This window comes from Argentina silus (genome assembly GCF_951799395.1).
Source record: "Argentina silus genome assembly, chromosome: 2".
Lineage (NCBI taxonomy): Eukaryota > Metazoa > Chordata > Actinopteri > Argentiniformes > Argentinidae > Argentina > Argentina silus.
Window position 1 is genome coordinate 7,239,610 of NC_139656.1, and position 18,576 is coordinate 7,258,185.

At 44.4% G+C, this 18,576-nt stretch overlaps 2 protein-coding genes across 4 annotated transcripts in view; one reads left to right on the plus strand and one right to left on the minus strand.

Moving 5' to 3' along the window:
* The window catches only part of LOC310800931 (replication protein A 70 kDa DNA-binding subunit-like), a 21,125-nt gene extending 10,953 nt beyond the window's left edge, over window positions 1-10,172 (minus strand). The window contains exons 1-12 of the mRNA XM_083664820.1: window positions 10,099-10,172; window positions 9,636-9,683; window positions 9,317-9,395; window positions 8,930-9,038; window positions 8,737-8,825; window positions 8,410-8,505; window positions 6,908-7,034; window positions 5,209-5,311; window positions 4,728-4,796; window positions 2,106-2,298; window positions 789-925; window positions 1-106 (exon numbers count right to left, since the gene is read on the minus strand). The exon at window positions 1-106 is cut by the window's left edge and continues 43 nt beyond it. Of these exons, the coding sequence (XP_083520946.1) occupies window positions 1-106; window positions 789-925; window positions 2,106-2,298; window positions 4,728-4,796; window positions 5,209-5,311; window positions 6,908-7,034; window positions 8,410-8,505; window positions 8,737-8,825; window positions 8,930-9,038; window positions 9,317-9,395; window positions 9,636-9,683; window positions 10,099-10,131 (1,189 nt within the window). The 5' untranslated portion in view covers window positions 10,132-10,172. The remainder of the gene's footprint in view (window positions 107-788; window positions 926-2,105; window positions 2,299-4,727; window positions 4,797-5,208; window positions 5,312-6,907; window positions 7,035-8,409; window positions 8,506-8,736; window positions 8,826-8,929; window positions 9,039-9,316; window positions 9,396-9,635; window positions 9,684-10,098) is intronic.
* Window positions 10,173-10,376: 204 nt separating this feature from the next.
* Window positions 10,377-16,986, plus strand: smyd4 (SET and MYND domain containing 4). Of its 3 annotated transcripts, none has more exons than XM_083665130.1 (10): window positions 10,377-10,575; window positions 11,578-11,722; window positions 11,891-11,980; window positions 12,223-13,267; window positions 13,427-13,705; window positions 13,914-14,098; window positions 14,309-14,447; window positions 14,616-14,732; window positions 14,853-14,976; window positions 15,687-16,986. In XM_083665130.1, exons 1-10 carry the CDS (start codon window positions 10,442-10,444, stop codon window positions 15,814-15,816), a joined length of 2,388 nt encoding a protein of 795 aa, XP_083521256.1. In that variant the 5' UTR covers window positions 10,377-10,441; the 3' UTR covers window positions 15,817-16,986. The 3 variants fall into 3 exon arrangements, with proteins under 3 accessions (XP_083521256.1, XP_083521257.1, XP_083521258.1); XM_083665131.1 differs by having other exon boundaries at window positions 14,312-14,447; XM_083665132.1 differs by lacking the exon at window positions 14,616-14,732.
* Window positions 16,987-18,576: the final 1,590 nt, after the last annotated feature.

Genomic DNA, 18,576 nt, shown 5'->3' on the forward strand with positions numbered 1-18,576 from the left:
TGACTGTGGAGCTGAAGAGAGCAGATAGGGAACGCCCTCCAAAATCAGAGAGACGAGCTCCTTTAATGGCCACAATAGGCTGCCCTGCACCATCAAACTTCTCCGCCTGGGGAGAGAGACAGGGGGTACATTCATAACCCACCACACTAATATTGATGATCACTATCCACTATGAGCATAATCAGACAGCAATGGCCACCAGGTAGCATGGTCTTATTATGCCCTCAAAGGGACTTGAATGTAATGTGAGTGAATGAAATACCATTTACAGGGAGATTAAATGAGATTAAACTTCTGGGTTCAGGAGGAATACTCATGCAGCTTCTGGTTGGTGCTCTTGGTGCTAGTATGGTCCTCTGTGGCTCAGTTGGTAGAGCATGGCGCTAACAACGCTTGGGTTGTGGGTTTGATAACCGCTGGGACCATATATACTGAAATGTATGCACTCACTGCAATGTAAGTCATTACATTGAAAAGCGTCAGCTAAATGGCATCTATTAGTTCATTTAGCACCCCCGAAATCTGGGACATGGGTCTAAACTTCCCCTTTGAAATCCTCAAGGTCATGGGGCTCAATTGAGCAAATCAGATTTTACAGCCCAGAAAACCGAATCAAACAGTCCATAACACACACACACACACACACACACACACACACACACACACACACAGATTAATTGCTTCATGCTCCGCATATCTTTGTGTCTAACTGCAAATCCATCCCGGGAGACCCACGGAGCGAGATCACAGTTTGTGTGTCTGATCACAGTGTGTGTGCGTAGTATTACCTCCTCTCCCCACAGCGTGACTGTCACTACTTTGCCGCTGGTGTCCATCAGGTTGAGGGCTCTCTTGGAGACCTCTCGACTCGTCTTAGTGGTGATACGAGACACCTCTTCTGCACTTCTGCACACACCTATCACATCTACAGAGTGGCGAGGGAGGGGGCGGGTTAGAGAGAGATAGAGAGAGGAGGAGGAGGAGAGAGGGTAAAGGCCTCTTAGGCACATACACAGACAAATCCTACCTAGAGAGAAGAGAAGGCACTATCCATAAACTTGCCTTCAAAAATAAACTTGCCCTAAAAAAAGATTTGCCCGTCTGTGAAAAGTATCGTGTAAAATGCCTCTTCCTAACTCTCCATCACTCTTTTATCCTCCCTCATCCCCCTCCTTTGCCGTCTCCCCGTCCCTTCTACCTCCCCACTCCTCCTCTCTCTCTCCACCCTCCTCCTCCCCCTGTCCCTCCCCAGTACAGCCCCCTTTAATTCCATTATGATTGAGACGATGTCATCCACCTCTGAACTCCATTATCGCCACAGGAACAGGCTGACAGTTCTCATTACCATGTTATAATCCCCTATTTAACAACGCAGGGGGGAGCGAGAGAAAAGTGACAGTTATTCCTCACAATACTACACCTTTCTGCGTGGGTACATCCATCCTTACAGCCCTCTACCTTCAAAAGCACATCACTCCTCACCGCCCAACATACAGTACTCCATCAATGCAGGAACGGAGGGAGACTGAGGGGATGTGAGTGTTGTGTTATATGCTCTCTCTCTCTCCTCCTCTACATGTCTTGAAAAAGAGGACGTGCAATTAAAATCAGATTATTACTGATCAGATTATAACTCTTCCCACCCCTGATGTCTATCACAATGAGGGCCAATGTCACACTAGCACATTTTCAGACTAGCATGGCAGAAGAATGAGTGACAACCTATCAGAACATACAATAGCTGACCAATTTAAACCCAATCTTTACCGAGACGCTCACAATTTACCTGCCTGGCAGATAAGACGGGAAGGGGGTGCAGAGGGTGCAGAGCAGACTTTTAAACGAGCTGTGGAATGAACATTCTCATCTCTTAATCTCTCCTACTGTCTGTCTAAATTACTTTCCTTCTGACCCTGACTGTCCATATCCCAGTCCCTCCACGCCTCCAATTGGCCACCTACCCACAGTTCGTTCCTGAAGACCATTTATCTAATTTACCAGTAATCTATAAGTAATCTATGCATCCCATCTATCCTCCTATCTACAAACCACACATTCTCTCTCTACCCTCCTATCTTTTCTCCGCCCACCCCCCCCTTTCCCACCGATGATGGCATCCTTGTCTCTGTTCTCCAGCTCGGCGATAGGTACGAAGTTGCACTGCATCATGGGAAGGTCCCGAGTGTCCTCGCAGGGTATGATGGAGGTGTCGTTCTGGAGGGTCATCTCGTAGTCGTTCTTCAGAGTCGTGTACTGCTTGTTGGCTATCTTCAACGTTCCCCGGGAGATGTAGTACACCTAGGGGAGGGTGATGAGAGGAACACATCGGAGTCTTAACACGTCTGAGCTACCTTCAACTGCAATAATTAAATAGTTTTTCTTGACAAGACAGCTCAGCAGGAATGGCAACATGGTTGTACACAGTATGGCACAGTATGCCCCTGCACTACTTTCAGGTAATACACCACTTCTCCCAGAAAACTGTTGCAATTACAAATGCTTTGGTATTCACATGTTTATTTATTTTGTTTGCATTAGAACAACACAAAAAATGGAGAGGAAAAAAAGCCAAATCTGATATCATTCCACATAGAACTCCAAAAATGGACTGGACAAAATTATTGACACCCTCAACTTAATATTTGGTAGCACACCCTTTGGAAAAAATAACTGAAATCAATCGCTTCCTGTAACCATATATGAGTTTCTTACACCTCTCTACTGGAATTTTGGACCACTCTTCTATCGCCAAATGCTCCAGGTCTCTCAGTTTTGAAGGGTGCCTTCTCCCAACCCAAGCGATTTAGATCTGGACTCATTGCTGGCCACTTCAGAACTCCAGCACTTTGTCCTAAACCATTTCTGGGTGCTTTTTGAAGTATGCTTTCGGTCATTGTCCTGCTGGAAGACCCATGACCTCTGGCGGAGCCCCAGCGTTCTGACACTGGGCCCTACATTGCGCTCCAAAATTCTTTGGTAGTCTTCAGATTTCATGACGCCATGCACACAGTCAAGGCATCCGGTGCCAGAAGCAGCAAAGCAACCTCAAAACATCTGTGAACCTCCACCATGTTTGACCGTAGGGACCGTGTTCCTTTCTTTGAAGGCCTCATTTCGTTTTCTGTAAACGGTACAATGATGTGCTTTACCAAAAAGCTCTATTTTGGTCTCATCTGTCCATAGGACGTTCTCCCAGAAGGATTTTGGCTTCCTCAGGTAAGTTTTAGCAAACTCCAGTCTGGCTTTTTTATGTCTGTGTCAGCAGTGGGGTCCTCCTGGGTCTCCTACCATAGTGTCCCATTTCATTCAGAGGGCGACGGATAGTGCAAGCTGACACTGTTGTACCCTGTGTCTGCAGGTCAGCTTCAATTTGTTTTGAAGTTGATTGAGATTCTTTATCCACCATTCATACAATCTTTCATCCATTTTTCTCTTCCGTCCACGTTCAGGGAGGTTAGCTACAGTGCCATGGGCTGTGAACTTCTTGATGACGTTGCGCACAGTGGACACAGGAACATTAAGATCTTTGGAGATGGATTTGTAGCCTTGAGATTGTCCTGCTTTTCCACAATTTTGGTTCTCAAATCCTCAGACAATTCTTTGCTCTTCTTTCTTTTCTCCATGCTCACTGTGATACACATAGACACACAACACAATGGTTGCGTCAACATTAAACTGGTTGCAAGTGTGATTTCTATATTGTTATCTGAAAGAATTGCAGGGGTGCCAATATTTTTGGCCATGACTGTGTATATATATATATATATATGGCAGTGAAATATATATATATATACATACATGTACATATATATACATATACATATATATACATATACATATATATATATATATATATATATATATATATATATATATATATATATATATATATATTATATATTATATATCTCGCTGCCATACTGTGTACAACCATGTTGCCAATCCTGTCGAGCCATCTTGTCATAAGAGTAATGGAAATAGGTTCCAGACTTTATTAGCGGAGGTCTTTTTAACCAAATAACATGTTTAGAATGCTGAGGTTGATGTATACATGACAATAAGACCTTATTACTGTCCTCATCACCTGCTCTTTATGGGAAAACCACCAGAAAATAGAGGCCACTCACTGTGAGTCAGCTAAACAGAACAATTTAAACTCTATTTACACCTTCATTTACTCCCTCCATCCTTCTCTCCCTCCCTCTTCTTCATTTACCCAACAGAGAGATAGGAGAGTCAAACTAATGTGATAGCATTCTCATCCCAATGAGCTAGACACCTCCACTCACAGGCCTGTCAATATCACGACAGGCCAGGGACATAGATTCATTTCTTTATTTATCTTCGGAGGGCAGAGGGCACAAATTGAATCCGGGGCTGTGCTAAAGTCATTGGCAGCAGTTGTTACGTGAGTCAGAGAAGGCTGGGAGAAGGATTAAGGGTTAATTGAGTTATAAAGTGCAGTTGGTCGTACCGGTAGGGACTGTAGAGACTGAAGAGAAACCTGTACATGTGTTTGACAAGTATGTTCAAATGTTCCAGGGAGGTCACGGTCATACGACACCTCAGTTCAGAAGAAATCATATACGGTTTCTACCTTGCAGTCAAACCAAGGTACGTGAAATTAAGAACCAACTGGATTCTACGACAAATGTTATTGAATTTCCAGTTTTCCTCCAACAGTGGCTGAATATCATTGTGGATCCACACACTCAGGACACACTCACCTTGCCCGTCTCCACCAGGGAGAAGAACTTGTCCACTTCCTTATTGAAAGCAGTGACTCTGATCTCCCCCTGTGAATCAACATAGTTCACACAGAGACTGTCAGAACAGAACACTGACAGGCTCAGCACAGTGACATCCCAGTGACACAAGGTTTAGCCTCACTAAGTCAGGTGACAGGAAATTACAGGACTGTACAACTGCCATGGTCAGGAGGCTTGTTAGGGTGCTTCCCCTGCATCAAAGATCTACACAAAGAACACACACACACACAAACTCACAAACTAATATAGTGGGGAAGGCTTCAAATCAACATTCAGGTCTGCAAACACCAATAGCGTTCAACTGAAACCAATAAAGACCAAATCGATGTTGTTGGTAGGGGGGCTGTAGTTTGGAGGACGGTGGGAGAAACACAGGAGAGAGCCCGCTACACACATACACACGCACGCACGCACGCACGCACAGCAAAGGTCTACTCACACTCTCATCCACAGTCTCGAAGGAGAAGAGTTTGCCCTCTCCTCTGGAGTTGCTCCAGGTACGGATGCTGTTCTTGTTGGTGACGCGGGCTCTGATGGTCCACCTGAGAGACAGGGAGGGGGGGAAGGATCCATGTTACAGTCTACGTCACTGGCCACTAACTACCTGGGATTTACTTTTATAGTGCAATGGTATCTAAACATACTTCTAGTAATAACATTCATTTCTTTGGGATTCACTGAGACACGCAGGTACAGTAGTACCAGGTAAATATTAGCAGAAAGACTTGTAAGGTGACTTGAGTTATTCCCTTTGAATTCATACAGTGTGCAAGCATCCAAACTCAAAGTACAGTAACCAATTCAATAAAAATTGGATCAGTTTCTTTGAGGTCTTGAAGTTCCATAGAGAATCATCCTGAAACTTTCTTTTCACAACTGAAGACTCCATAGCCTATTTGTGCACTTGCCAACACCTGAATGCATTTGAAATGTGTCCTGTTCTGTTTTTAACAACAGCAACAACAGCAACGCTCCAGTTTGTGTACCAGTCTGCTATTTCACTGCATTGGTAATTGAGCAGTGAGGGATATTCATACCATAACTCTGCCAGCAATTAAATCCCTATCATGAGAGCAGCTGCTGGCCCGATGTGAACCTCTCTGACTGCTCACTGTGGATAAGACTGCTACACCAGGATTTATGGCACCTTAAAGCCAATTACAACTACTTCTCTATGCAATTACTAAACACACACACACAAAAGTATAGTTTCAATTCCTCCAGTACAACTTCAGTGTAAGGAGAGCCATGGGTAAACAACACCCTGTGGCACTTTCCAACGGGATATTGAAACCCAACACAAGGGGCTTAAATTGACCTTCCTGATGGGGCAAAATAGTGAAAGTCTAGTTTATTTCCAATCGTCTATCTTTACGACCAAGTCTATGGCCATAGAGAGAGAGTTAAACTACCTATTAGGGGGAAAGAAAGGAAAAACAACAAAATAAAAGGAAAACCTAGAGGAGGTAAAGAGGTTGTGGGAGTGAGTAAAGTATGGGCTTGGCCCAAACCCCGCCGGGCCGAATAACAGAATCAACAACTCAGCGGCGGACCATAAAAACCCAGTGGTACCTGCCGTTAAATTGCCCGTTTGTGAGCCAAGAGCGGCCATCTCATTTCATTTCCATGTAAATGGACTCACACACACACACACACACACACACACACACACACACACACACACACACACACACACACACACGCCCCTGAGTGCTGCTCGGGAATGGCAGTCGGGGAGATGGAGTCGCACAGTGAAGAAAATGTTTTTGCTGAGCAATGTGAAGTAGGAAATAGACCTATCCACAGAGATCAAGTGAAATCATATGCAATACTCAGCATTTTGAGAATAGGTAGAAAATGTGATACAAAGGTCATTTGTATATAAAAGTCATTCATTTGCACGCTCCTGAACTGGCAAAACACACACTCAAAGATACACACACACGCAGGGTCTGGCAAGTGCACTCATGTGCACTAATTTCAACTGGCAGAACACACACGTTCAACTTCAAGCCTACTGTAATTCTACCACACCTGATTCAATTAGTCAAAGGATTGACAATTTATTAAGTGTGTCAGCACTGAGATTAAACAAAAACATCTCTCCCTCTCTCCCTGTCTACAGCACACACACTCACTTGGTCTGGTAGGGGTTGAGGCTGGCGATGGGGACAACTTTAGGAGCAGACCCTCCAGGAGTGCTTGGGGCAGCCATGGGTGTCTTCTTCCCCCAATCTCTACCAGAGCCTCTGTTAGTGGCGGATGCTGCAGAGCAACACAGAGCCACACAGAGCCATTAGAACTACAAATCAGCGACCATGTACAGTATTGTTGTGCATGTTTGTTTGTTTGCGCGTACTGCCTTTCTTTAGAGAGTAAACTGACGATGCCCAAGCACTTGCACAGTTCAAATCCACATTTTCAGAAGCAAAAAGTTTGCACACATTTTGGGACACGCTTGACAAAAGCCCCGGCAGTGCTAACACAGGCTAGTCTGTAAATAATGTATTCTACACACCCTGCCCCAGTTTAGCATGGATGATAACAATACTCTGCAACAGTGGAGAATTGGCAAGGATAAAATTACGTCCAATTCCACATTCCCATGTTTAAGCTCCTGTTGTGGAACACAACAAATAACCCCTTTGATAAGAGTGTGTGTGTATGTGTGTGTCATGAATACTGTCCTGGGGGAAATCACGGATAGAGCAGCTATTTTCAGGCGAGGGGTAATTACAGTAACATCAATATTCATACACACGGTATCCGGAAAGAAAGAAAGACAGAGAGAATGATTAAGAGCGAGAAAAAAATAGACACTCTACAAAATTCCTCTATCATCAGGTCATTTAGATCAGGACAGGACTTTCATATCAACAAATCAATCAGGAAGTTCCTGCTGTAACAGATTGTAGGTAACTTGGATCAAAGTAAAACACAGGAAAGAAGTAGTCTGACAATCTCTGCTGAGTCAAATTAGGGCTCTCACTCTCTCTCTCTCTCTCTCTCATTGCAGCAATTTGATTCTTCAAATCACAACAAAATATAAAAAATATTCATGAAGCCTTGAACTTTGAGTACACACATACCCTCAAAATCACAAAACACCCCTCCCATGCTAGGTCCCTGTACACAATAGAATCTATAATCTCTAAACTGACCATAGAAAAATAAATCTGACTAAGATCATGCCATAACAATGTTATTGTATCATTGAAGCTAATACCACATTTGGGAGCAGCTAACAGTGAACAGACAGCAGTAGACCTTCTTTGTGTGAGTATATGCCTCCCTCTACTGGAGATACTACTGTACAGTACTATTGGAGCTTGGAAACTGAATAAGCGTGACACCTGGCACCTCAGAGATGACACCAGGTTTGGGCTCAATTTAATTTAATTTCAGTCAATTTAGGAGACAAACTATTATTCCTATAATTCCTTTAAGAGATGAATATTGCGATTTATTTTCAAAGGTTTTTTTTTAATTGAAATTTCGGTTTGTTTCCTGAATTATTTTATCTCAATGAGACTAACCTGTATAACTAAAGGTTACATATATGGAGTAATGCCAAACTCCAATGAAATGCATTCAATCACAAATGAAAATTATTTATTCCAGTACAGTACAATACACTTACTACTCGGGAAGCTTGGAGGAGTGGCAGAGGTGGGAACAGGGGGGTTCTGAGCAGGCTTCTGGGGGTCTGTTCTGAGCAGGCTTCTGGTGGTCTGACCTGCAAGGTGAAAAAATTGTATTGCATGCAATTCTATTACAGCCAGCAGTATTTCAAAGTGCAGTCCTGACTGTTTAAAATGGAATTGTTATTTTTGTAAAAAATTGTCAGATTGTTTTGCAAACAGCCCTCAGACTGTCAGAGTCTTGAGATATGTTCCTTTATTGTGGTACTCTGAAGTGGGGTATAGCAGACAGGGTTCCAACTTGATTAGTTTGAGTTGAGTCTTACCTTCCACATAGGGACAGGGCGTTCCTATCTTCCCTCCTATCTCCTCTGCTGACTTCACCACCTCCATGTCCAACACAACCACCACACGCCTAGAACACACACATTACACACATTCATGAACACACAAACAAATAAAACACAAACACTTACAAATAGAGGAAGTGTGAGAGAGAGAAAGAGAACACATCCATACCTCCCATCTTTGAGTACGTTGGTGATGCTCTTCTTTAGCATACACACACAGTGGGGGAGCAGACGGTTCTCTTCAGCCAGACAGTTCAGCTGGGTGGCCAGCATGAAGGCTACACACACACACACACACACACACACACACACACACACACACACACACACACACACACACACACACACACACACACACACACACACACACACACACACACACAATAGAGATAGTTAGAGGCAGGGCCAGGTCCAGGCTAAGACCTACATGTCTTTTAAAGTGAATACCAGGTAAATGGTGGGCTGGAAAATAAAGCTATACTGTTGTGCCATGACTATCTAAGCTAACCAGCAGGAACACAGGTCAGGCCGGCGACAAAGCAGGTCTCGGACTCACAAGACAGGGAGTGTAGGCCGTCACTCATCATGAGCCGGAACCTGGCTGGACCAGAACCCCCCTCTATCCGTCTGATGTTCTAAGTGACAGGAGAGGGAATAATGTTGTGGCAGAACAACAGAACATAATGAGAGGAGTTATATAATCATTACAACCCTTGTCACAGTACATTGTACAGCAGTTGTGCACAACACAAAACACTTTGCTGTACTCACTGTGAGGGAGAAAGTAGTAAGGGGTCAGTTGCAGAAAAGGCAAGGTGTGAATATTTGAGACTTTGAACCTATTGCAAACAACAGCAAAAAGGGGCTAGACTCACCACCAACTGAAGCAAAGGGTTGGTCACCTCTGAGCCTTTGGTCAGGGCCTACAATAAGCAAATCAACGTTGTTGATCTGTTCATAAAAACTTAGTCTTCTGGTAGGTTGCCTAATATGCCTACTGTCAGTCAGAACAATAAGTAATGAATGATGATGATGATGACGACGATGATGATGATGGAAAGATTAATGCAAAACTACACCACACAGGTCACTGACATCGTAAGTTAACTATTTAGAAAGAGGGGTTATTTCATATCTATCTCTGACAGAATGCTAGCCCCAAGTCTACAACATCCAAATGTAGAAAGTAGTAAGTCTAGTCACAAATGGGGCTAACAGAGTCCTAACTAGCTAAAATGGCTACAAAGTTGCAACGCCAGACATGTAACCCATAGCATGCAAAACCGGTAGCATCAAGCCATGTCTTATTGCAAGCAGTATTCTAGTGTTGCACTATACCTCAATTGCCCCTTCACTGAGTTTCACACTCATACTTGAATAATGACGTTTTCCTTTGCCAGCTGGTTTGTTTATTTTCCTGTCTTTCTTGCGTGGGACGGCGTGAAGTTCCACTTGCAAAACCCGCGAGAGGTCATCCAATTTCACTGACGTCCTCACGTCGCACCGTACAATCTATTTCCGGGTTCTCATTGAAATGTGAAAGAAACAGTTGAGCCTTAACAGCAAATTGACATTGAACTCTTATACCAGTCCCTTGAGCCAAGATATCTTCCGAACATCCACAGTTGCAGAAAACACAGATGAAGCGCACACGAGTTTCTCACTGAAGTAGCATCACAGAATGGACCTGCCTTGTATCGAGTGGCAAAAGCATGTTGAACAGAAATGGACTCGACACAGTCCTGATCAAAAGAAGTGGTTCTCGAACCTGTTGGAGATAGATGACGTTTTCGAATTTGGACTGTCTCAAACAACGTGAGTTGTGGCTGTGTGTCGCTCTGGCCACACGGCTCTCACATCAAAAGCTGTGTTACTGTGCTGGGTCGTGACAAGTGAAGTTGACATACATTGTAGCTGGTGTGTCATGGTGGTAACAGATTACTACTACTAATAGCCGGTGTCTTGTCAGTATGTGTTCCCTTGCTATATAGTGTCCCCCCTCTATTAATTGTGGTTTTAAGACGTATCTAAGGCCAAACTTAATTGATGATGGTTGCATTTATTTTCAAGAATATTTGAACATTTGTTAAACATTAATTGTTTAATTCGGAAAGAAAAGCCATATTTTGGACTCGAATCATATAACATAACTTATGCAATCAGTAATATGTCATCTGCAACCATCAGCAACGTCTTACAGATGAGTAAATGAAAAATATCCATATTTTGACAATTATATTCATATAGACGATCTAAAGTGCATGGGAATATCAAAATCACCTAGAATATTTACAAAAAAATGTGATGAACAAGGGTGTAGCGTGACTGACAATCGTTACTGCAAAAGTTGAGTAATATAACATTCATATTCATGATATCATCAATAGCCGTAATTGGTCACCATGAAACAGATTTGGAGGACCAAGTGTTATAAGTGTAAGCAACTGTCATTGTTATTTTCCAATCATTTCATTATTTCATTAGATTACTGTTAAAAACACACTTTCTGTCAGATCGGGAACACTATCATAGCTGACCGTTTATAGTTTTATAATAGCTATCTGAATGACTATCATCAGAAGACTATACAACATTCATCAGGGACCACCTAACATAGATCAATTTGTGAAAATGTGTTACTGAGAAACATTTATTTACCAGTATGCATTAAGTTCTATAGAGACATCAGTCCTAGCCCAGAACCCTGTAAAGCACCACTCTGCGTCCAGATTCTGGGCCAAAATCCTTCCTTATTACATTTCACTCTCCTCATATCTATCTACTGCTTTATTTTCACTCTCTCTACATGTCTTCCAGCCAAGAGGACCTTGACTTTCTGTCCAACAGCTCTAAAGACTACACTGTGCAGAAGGACCCGGAGCGCGCTGCCAGATGCAGGGAGGAGGGCAATGCCAGCTTTAAAGCTAGGGACTACACTGCCGCTGCCCTGCACTACTCACAGGTGATTCATGGAATGAGTTGAATCAAGTGTGCTCCTTACTCAATTGAATCATGTGTGTCAGCACTGGAATGGAACAAAAGCATACACAAAATCATCTCTCTCTCTCTCTCTCTCTCTCTCTCTCTCTCTCTCTCTCTCTCTCTCTCTCTCTCTCTCTGTGTATTGTAGGGGGTGTGTTTTGCATCCCAGAGTTCAGAGCAGCTCTCCCTGTGCTACGCCAACCGTTCCGCAGCTCTCATCCACCTGCAGCGCTACCAGGTGAGCCATTCACATCCATGCATCTGTCTGTATATGTATGTTTACCAGTGGAGGCTGGTGGAGGGAGACATCAGAGGAAAGGCTCATTGTATATGGAATGATATCAAATCATGTGTTTGATACAATTCCTCATTCCATTCCATGCATTACAATGAGCTTTTCCTCCGATGTCTGCCTCCACTGATACACAACAGTTCTTTCTTTGACTTCTGAGCCAATTCTAATGTTTGTGTTCTTCTCAGGAGTGCCTTGAGGATATTGCTAGGGCCCTAAAGCATGGGTACCCCACTCACCTGCAGCATAAACTACAGGACCGACGCTCCCAATGCCTTAACCACCTGCCCCACAGGCAAGGGGGAGGGAAGCAGCCCAAACAGGGATCAGAGGACCAGAGAGAGGGTAGCAGGACAAAGAGGGAAAAGCCAAACCCAAAACCGCCAAACTCTCAGGCTAAGAATGGGGCTGATCCTGTGTCTTCTGTCTCTCCTAATGTGTCTGTCTGCTTCAGCCCAGAGAAAGGGCGACACCTGGTGACCACAGAGGGAATTGTGGCTGGGGAGGTCATACTGGAGGATAGGGCATACAGCTGTGTGCTCATACCAGGGATGAAGAGACAGCAAGAGACTGAGAGAGCGTTTGGGACAGAGGACAGGCGCTGCCACCAGTGTTTGGAAGAGACTGTGAGCCCCGTGCCGTGTGAGGGATGCAGCTACGCCCGGTACTGTTCAGAGGGGTGCCGACTAGGGGCGTGGGAGGGGCATCACCGCTGGGAGTGTCCAATCGGAGCAGAGCTCAGGGCCGCAGGTGTGATGTCACAGCTGGGTCTGAGGGTGGCTCTGAAGGCGGGATTAGAGGAGGCACAGAGAGCAAGGGAGTCAATCAGAGATGAGAACAGTAATTCTAAGCCAATAACAAAAAAGACCAGCCCAAAGAAGCATTCTGTATCTTTCAAAGCCACCTCAGCAGAAAGCAATGTTGATGACCCCTCTACGTGTTACTATGGCAACTCATACCTGAGTGTCTATCACCTGCTGCCTCACCTGAGTAGCCACGCCCCCAGCATGCGCTATCTGTGTGCAGTCACCATAGCAACACTCTACCTAAGGCTCAGCAGGGCAGGGCCTCCACCTGTGTCCTGGGAGACCAGAAAGTGCAGCAGCCAATCACATGGCCAGGAAGAGAGCAGGGGCTGGGCTGCGGAGCTAAGCCTGCTGGGATGTGTAGTTCTCAGGCACATGCTCCAGCTGAGGTGTAATGCCCAGGCAGTGAGTATGCTACAAGATACAGGTGAGTCACTTTAGCACACACTGTTGTAGCAATACCGTCATAACAGTTCAATAGGGACAACATTTGCTTGAACCAAAAAAAGTCTCATTCACAGTAGGGCTTAATGTTTAACCATAGAATGACATTTACCCTGTTAATCTCCCTCCATGGCCCTCACAGGTGAGAGAGACACTATGGTGCAGTCCAGGCAGGAAGTCCGCATCGCCACGGCGATATTCCCCACTCTGAGTGTTCTGAACCATTCCTGCTGCCCCAACACCAGCATCAATTTCCGGACTGGAGTCAGCGCTGACCTAGGCTCTCTAGAACCGGTCTCTACGGACTTGGTCTCTACTGATCCGGTCTCTATCGGGCTCAGAGGTTCTGCATGTGGAGTAACTGTCACTATCAGAGCAGCTAGAGCCATCGCACCTGCCAAGGAGATCCTGCACTGCTATGGTGAGGATAGGCTCGGTCTTCTCCTACCATCCATCCATCCATTCGTCCATTCCCCTGCTACATCAGTATCTGTCACATTTATATGTCTTTCTTTCTTTTCTTATCTCTACTTGTCTTGCAATCATTTTATGATCTCTTTCTCTCTATATATCTCTACCCCTCTTTCCTACCCCCGCTCCCCCTCCCCTGCTATCTCTTCCTCCCCCAGGTCCTCACTCCAGTAGGATGGTGTTTTGTGAGCGTCAGCGTCTCCTGCAGGATCAGTACTACTTCCTGTGTCAGTGTGAGACCTGCAGCCAGGAGCATAGGGAGGGCTCAGGGGGCAGAGGTGAAAGGTCAACAGCAGGGACAGACATAGGGATGCAGTGTGGGAAGTGCAAGGGACCCTTAAAGGTGGGGGCTTACATATTGTCTTTCTCTATACATTTTTCAATTATACTTTTTAGTTTTGCTTCTATAAAAGGATGATTTGTAACTGAAGTCTGACTGTAAGACTAAGAAATGTCATCCCTCAATAGTGGTGACAAGCTTCTCATTCACTTACGATTGATTGATTGATTGAGTGTGTGTGTGTGCGTGCGTGTGTGTGTGTGTGTGTTACAGCAGTGCAGTGAGGGCGACGGGAGATGGTGCGTGTGTTCTTGTGGTCAGCGTGTGTCTCGCTCTGAGCTGGACCACAGACTGAAGGAGATCAGGCTTAATCTGGAGCTGGCTGTGGACCTCATGGAGAGAGACAAACCAGGTGTGTGTGTATGTGTGTGTGTGTATGCGTGTATGCGTGTGTATGTGTGTATGCGTGTGTGAGAGTCTCTGTGCTCATCAGGTCATGGCATGCAGGTATGTTTGTAGTGTTTGGTACTTAATTGTCATTTTAAAATAACATTAAAACACATGTTCTTTTCTGTTTCAGACAAGGCCCTTAGCTTGTTGCAGAGGGCGGTCTCTCAGTCTGCTCTTTACCTGAGAGAAACTCACCCTTTAGAGGGGGAGCTAGCAGATGCCATGGCCCGCGCATATGCCACTATCGGTGAGGACAGCATGTCTGTCTGAGTCTGTCTGTGGGGGTGTGTGTGTGTGAGTCTGTGTCTGCATGTGTCTTTATGTCAACAGCACCTATATTTAATATCCACTCGCTCTGTTTGTGCAGGTCACTGGCAAGAGGCAGCATCCCAGTTGGAGCGCAGTGTTGTAGCCATTGGCTCCCAGTATGGAGAGGACAGCATTGAACTGGGACAACAGCTCTTCAAATTGGCCCAGCTGCACTTCAATGGGTGAGATACCTAATGAGGGACAAGCAGTAATATAGGGTCAAACACAAACTGCAGAGGCAAAAATACCTTGAGAACACCAGAAATCTGTCAAAATGAATTAAATGTATTGCTGTAATTAAAGGTAGACTCTATAATTAAAGGTAGATTGAATGTGATTGCCGCATGCACTCTGCCATCTTATGTCAGAGGGCAGTGAAACACTCTTGTTTGCTCTACAATATCTTTGATGACAGTTGTTCTGTTTTCACGGGCATGATGTCATATCCCAGAGTCTACCTTTAACTTAATCAAACAAAATACAGCTAGAAAACACAGATAATTGCTGCTGAAAATGAATTTGTCCTTGGGGAATAATAAAGTACGACTGTACTCTCTACTCTAAAACTGAATAACTGTGCTTGTGAGTAGATATGTTATTGGGATGGAGAGAACAGAACATAATTATCATCTTCATAACTTCTTACTTTCATAGCTTTTATGAGTTGGTGTGGGAGTAATCATTAAACCTGTTTCATTCATCTTGTTCCACCCTACTGCTCACTCTCCATCTCTACCTCTCTCAACCACTGCCCCCCTTCCCCTCTCCTCCCTTTTGCTCTTATCTCTGCACCCTTTCCCCCCCCCTCTCCTTGACTCCTACTCCCCCCCTCTCCCCGTCCTCCTCTTCCCTGCCCTATATCCCTTTCCTTTCACCCCCCCCCCCCCTTCAGTGGTGCCTCTGGTCCAGCTCTCTCAGTGATCCCCAAGGCCAGAAGACTCCTCTTGCTCCACTGTGGCCCCCACTGTCAGGAACTACAGGAGCTACAGGCCATGGAGAACTGTCTAAAGGGGGCGCACTAACACACATTCACTCACTGTGAATCCTGTTGCCTGGAGCTACGGGCTATGTGGGACTTTCACCAACAGTCACATTCACTCAGAGAGACAATGAACCTGAACCCAGCCACAACTCAAACATTTCAACACTTGCCGAGAGGATGTCTTAAGAGCACCAGGGGGACATGACAGTAACCTCCTATTATATGGAGTTGAATATGTTGGTATAATGTGACTAAAACCTCCAGGATCCTCAAAGGGAGTTAGGGTATAATGCTGTCACATTGTGTCTGATATTGTGTTTTCTGTACTATGAGATTATGTTTTGATAACGAAGAATGAATTTAGATTTTCCTACCTTGTATGAGTCTCTACTGCCCTCTACAGTTTTACTCCGAAATAAAAGCTGAAAATGTCCCTCAGGATGAAATGAGGCGCTATTGAGTGCTGTGATTCTTCAAGGAACAAAGGTGGAGAGTGCATTTCTCAGCCCTCCACAAATACAATCCCTGTCTGTTTGAGGACCTGATTAACTCTTGGTAAGAGTGATTATTTATTTATGATTGTTGGCTCTTTGTTGTCTCCCACTGATGAAATCGGAGAGGGGACTATGATTTGGTCTCTGTCCATTCCTACATGTCGCAAGTTTTTTCTCCGACACCACTAGGACAATTATGATGCCATACAGATGGGACATGTACGAAATTACACTGATTGGCCCAATTTCTATGAAACTACGGGAAAAGATGCATCTTGCCATAGAGATTGTTTAGGAGTTAGGATGCCAAATTATCATTAAACATGCCATATTAGGGTGCAAATTGAATTGATTGCTAAGAACCCAATCAAATTAATGGAGGGGGGGGGGACAAACAAACATTTCACATCAAGATGGCTGCTACTTCAGTGAAATATGAGGATGTCTTCCACTACAATTTCTGAAATAAATATAAACTTTTTTGTATGAAACAAACATTCTCTAAATGTCTTTTACCCCCTCTTGCTACCAAGCTACTCTGTTACTAGCATAGAAATGCATATGAAGTTTGTGTTAGCATAATTGTTGTTAGCTACCTTGCCACCTAAAGCACTGTATCAGATTGCAACTGCAGTCACGTTTTCCACTCCGCTTTGAAGGCCACTGTTTCATGTACAGAAGCGGAGTGGCTCCTTTTTTTGTAGGCAAAGTGCATTTGATGGACACAGTGGCATATAGTCTTAAGAAAATAGGTTGTCAGTTGTCTGCATCAAAAGAAAATTGATTGAGGGACACACAGAACGGCTGACATGTTGGCATGTATACAGTATGCCTTCCTCAGAGTCTCCTTGATGTATTTTATGTTTTTGATACTTTATGTTCATAAATATGTGCTTACATGATCTTTTATTGTATACTTATTATTGTATATTATTGTATATATGTTGTATATAACTATAACCCAAGTGTGTTGGGCATTTCTGTGTTTGTACAAATCACTCAAGTTAAGTTTAAGTTTGTTTATGAACATGTTTATGAAATATTTGTTTATGTAATTATATGTCAACATCATCCTCTGTTTAGACATCATTTATGTTACAAATAATTTAAAAAAGATATTCTCCCAATCTAAGTGTATTTGCCTATGATTACAACTTTCAGAGGAAGAATGAGCTTGCTGCTGATTAGCTGGGACAAGGATAACAACCTGCCAGTCACAGGAGAGTGAGGAGCTGGGATTCCTGGGACATCTGCCAATCAGAGACTGCGATAGGATGGAGAGCTGCCAATCAGAAAGTCAAGGTCAGATAGAAACCAGAAAACGAGTTTGTGTGTGTGCGTGTGCGTGCGCGTGTGTGTGTGCGTGCGCGTGTGTGTGTGCGTGCGCGTGTGTGTGCGTAAGTGTGTGTGTGTGTGCGTGCATGTGCGTGCATCATGCGCGTGTGTGTGTGTGTGTGTATGTGTGTGTGTGTGTGTGTGTGTGTGAAAGTCAAGAGTCCATGTGTGAGAATGACAGAAAACTGGAGGAATGTCGAGTGTAAAATAAGATATGGAGGTGGGAGGCAGGGGAGGGGAGGAAGAAATCAGGGTTTGATTGGGACAGAGAAAATGTGAGGGAGTCTGTAGTTTGTCTGTAGGCCTTTTCAGTACCTTTACACGGGTAACTGTGACTCCCTAGTGCACTGACCTGTCAGGTCAGTCTCAGTCAGTGCTATTGATCCTGGTGTGAGGGTTAGGGTTAGCGACTAGCTATACATAATGCAATAAAAAACAGCCAGACCAAAAACCTGTCCTTTGTGTATTCTATAACCAGAGCTGCGTCACCGTCGACAACGTAGACAGGCACTGTTACTCACGACCGGGGCAGCCTGACTAAAACCTTTTCCTGTCAATCACCGGCATGACGACAGTCGCTATGACACCATACATTATACATACAGACTGGCAGCCATGGCAATGAACTTTGACTCTGGCCAGAAGAGGAATCTGAGAGGTGAGGCCACAGCATTCAGGCGGAGGGACTGGAGGTACTTTTATTACAAGGTGGGTGGTTATATTTACTTTTTTGTGGGTAGGAGGTTGAAAGAGGGGCTTGGAAGGTTGGGGAGAGCTGACTGTGTTACAGCTGAGGGGAAGAGTCATAATGGGGTGCAGACAGACATACTCTAGGTTATTCATGTGCGGAAGAATGTCTCAATTCATGTACCCTGTATAAATCCATGTAATCTCCATGGAGTTGATGGGTTAAATACAACCCATCAACTACAGCCTGAAGTAAGTTTGCTTTGGTCACTTTCCCTGGGGGA

Bases quoted from the DNA above. Each gene is read 5' to 3' on its own strand.
- smyd4 (XM_083665130.1), top strand. From the start codon at position 10,442: ATGGACCTGCCTTGTATCGAGTGGCAAAAGCATGTTGAACAGAAATGG. The intron at 10,576-11,577 runs GTGAGTTGTGGC...CATGTCTTCCAG, and splicing joins TTTGGACTGTCTCAAACAAC to CCAAGAGGACCTTGACTTTC. The intron at 11,981-12,222 runs GTGAGCCATTCA...TGTTCTTCTCAG, and splicing joins TCCACCTGCAGCGCTACCAG to GAGTGCCTTGAGGATATTGC.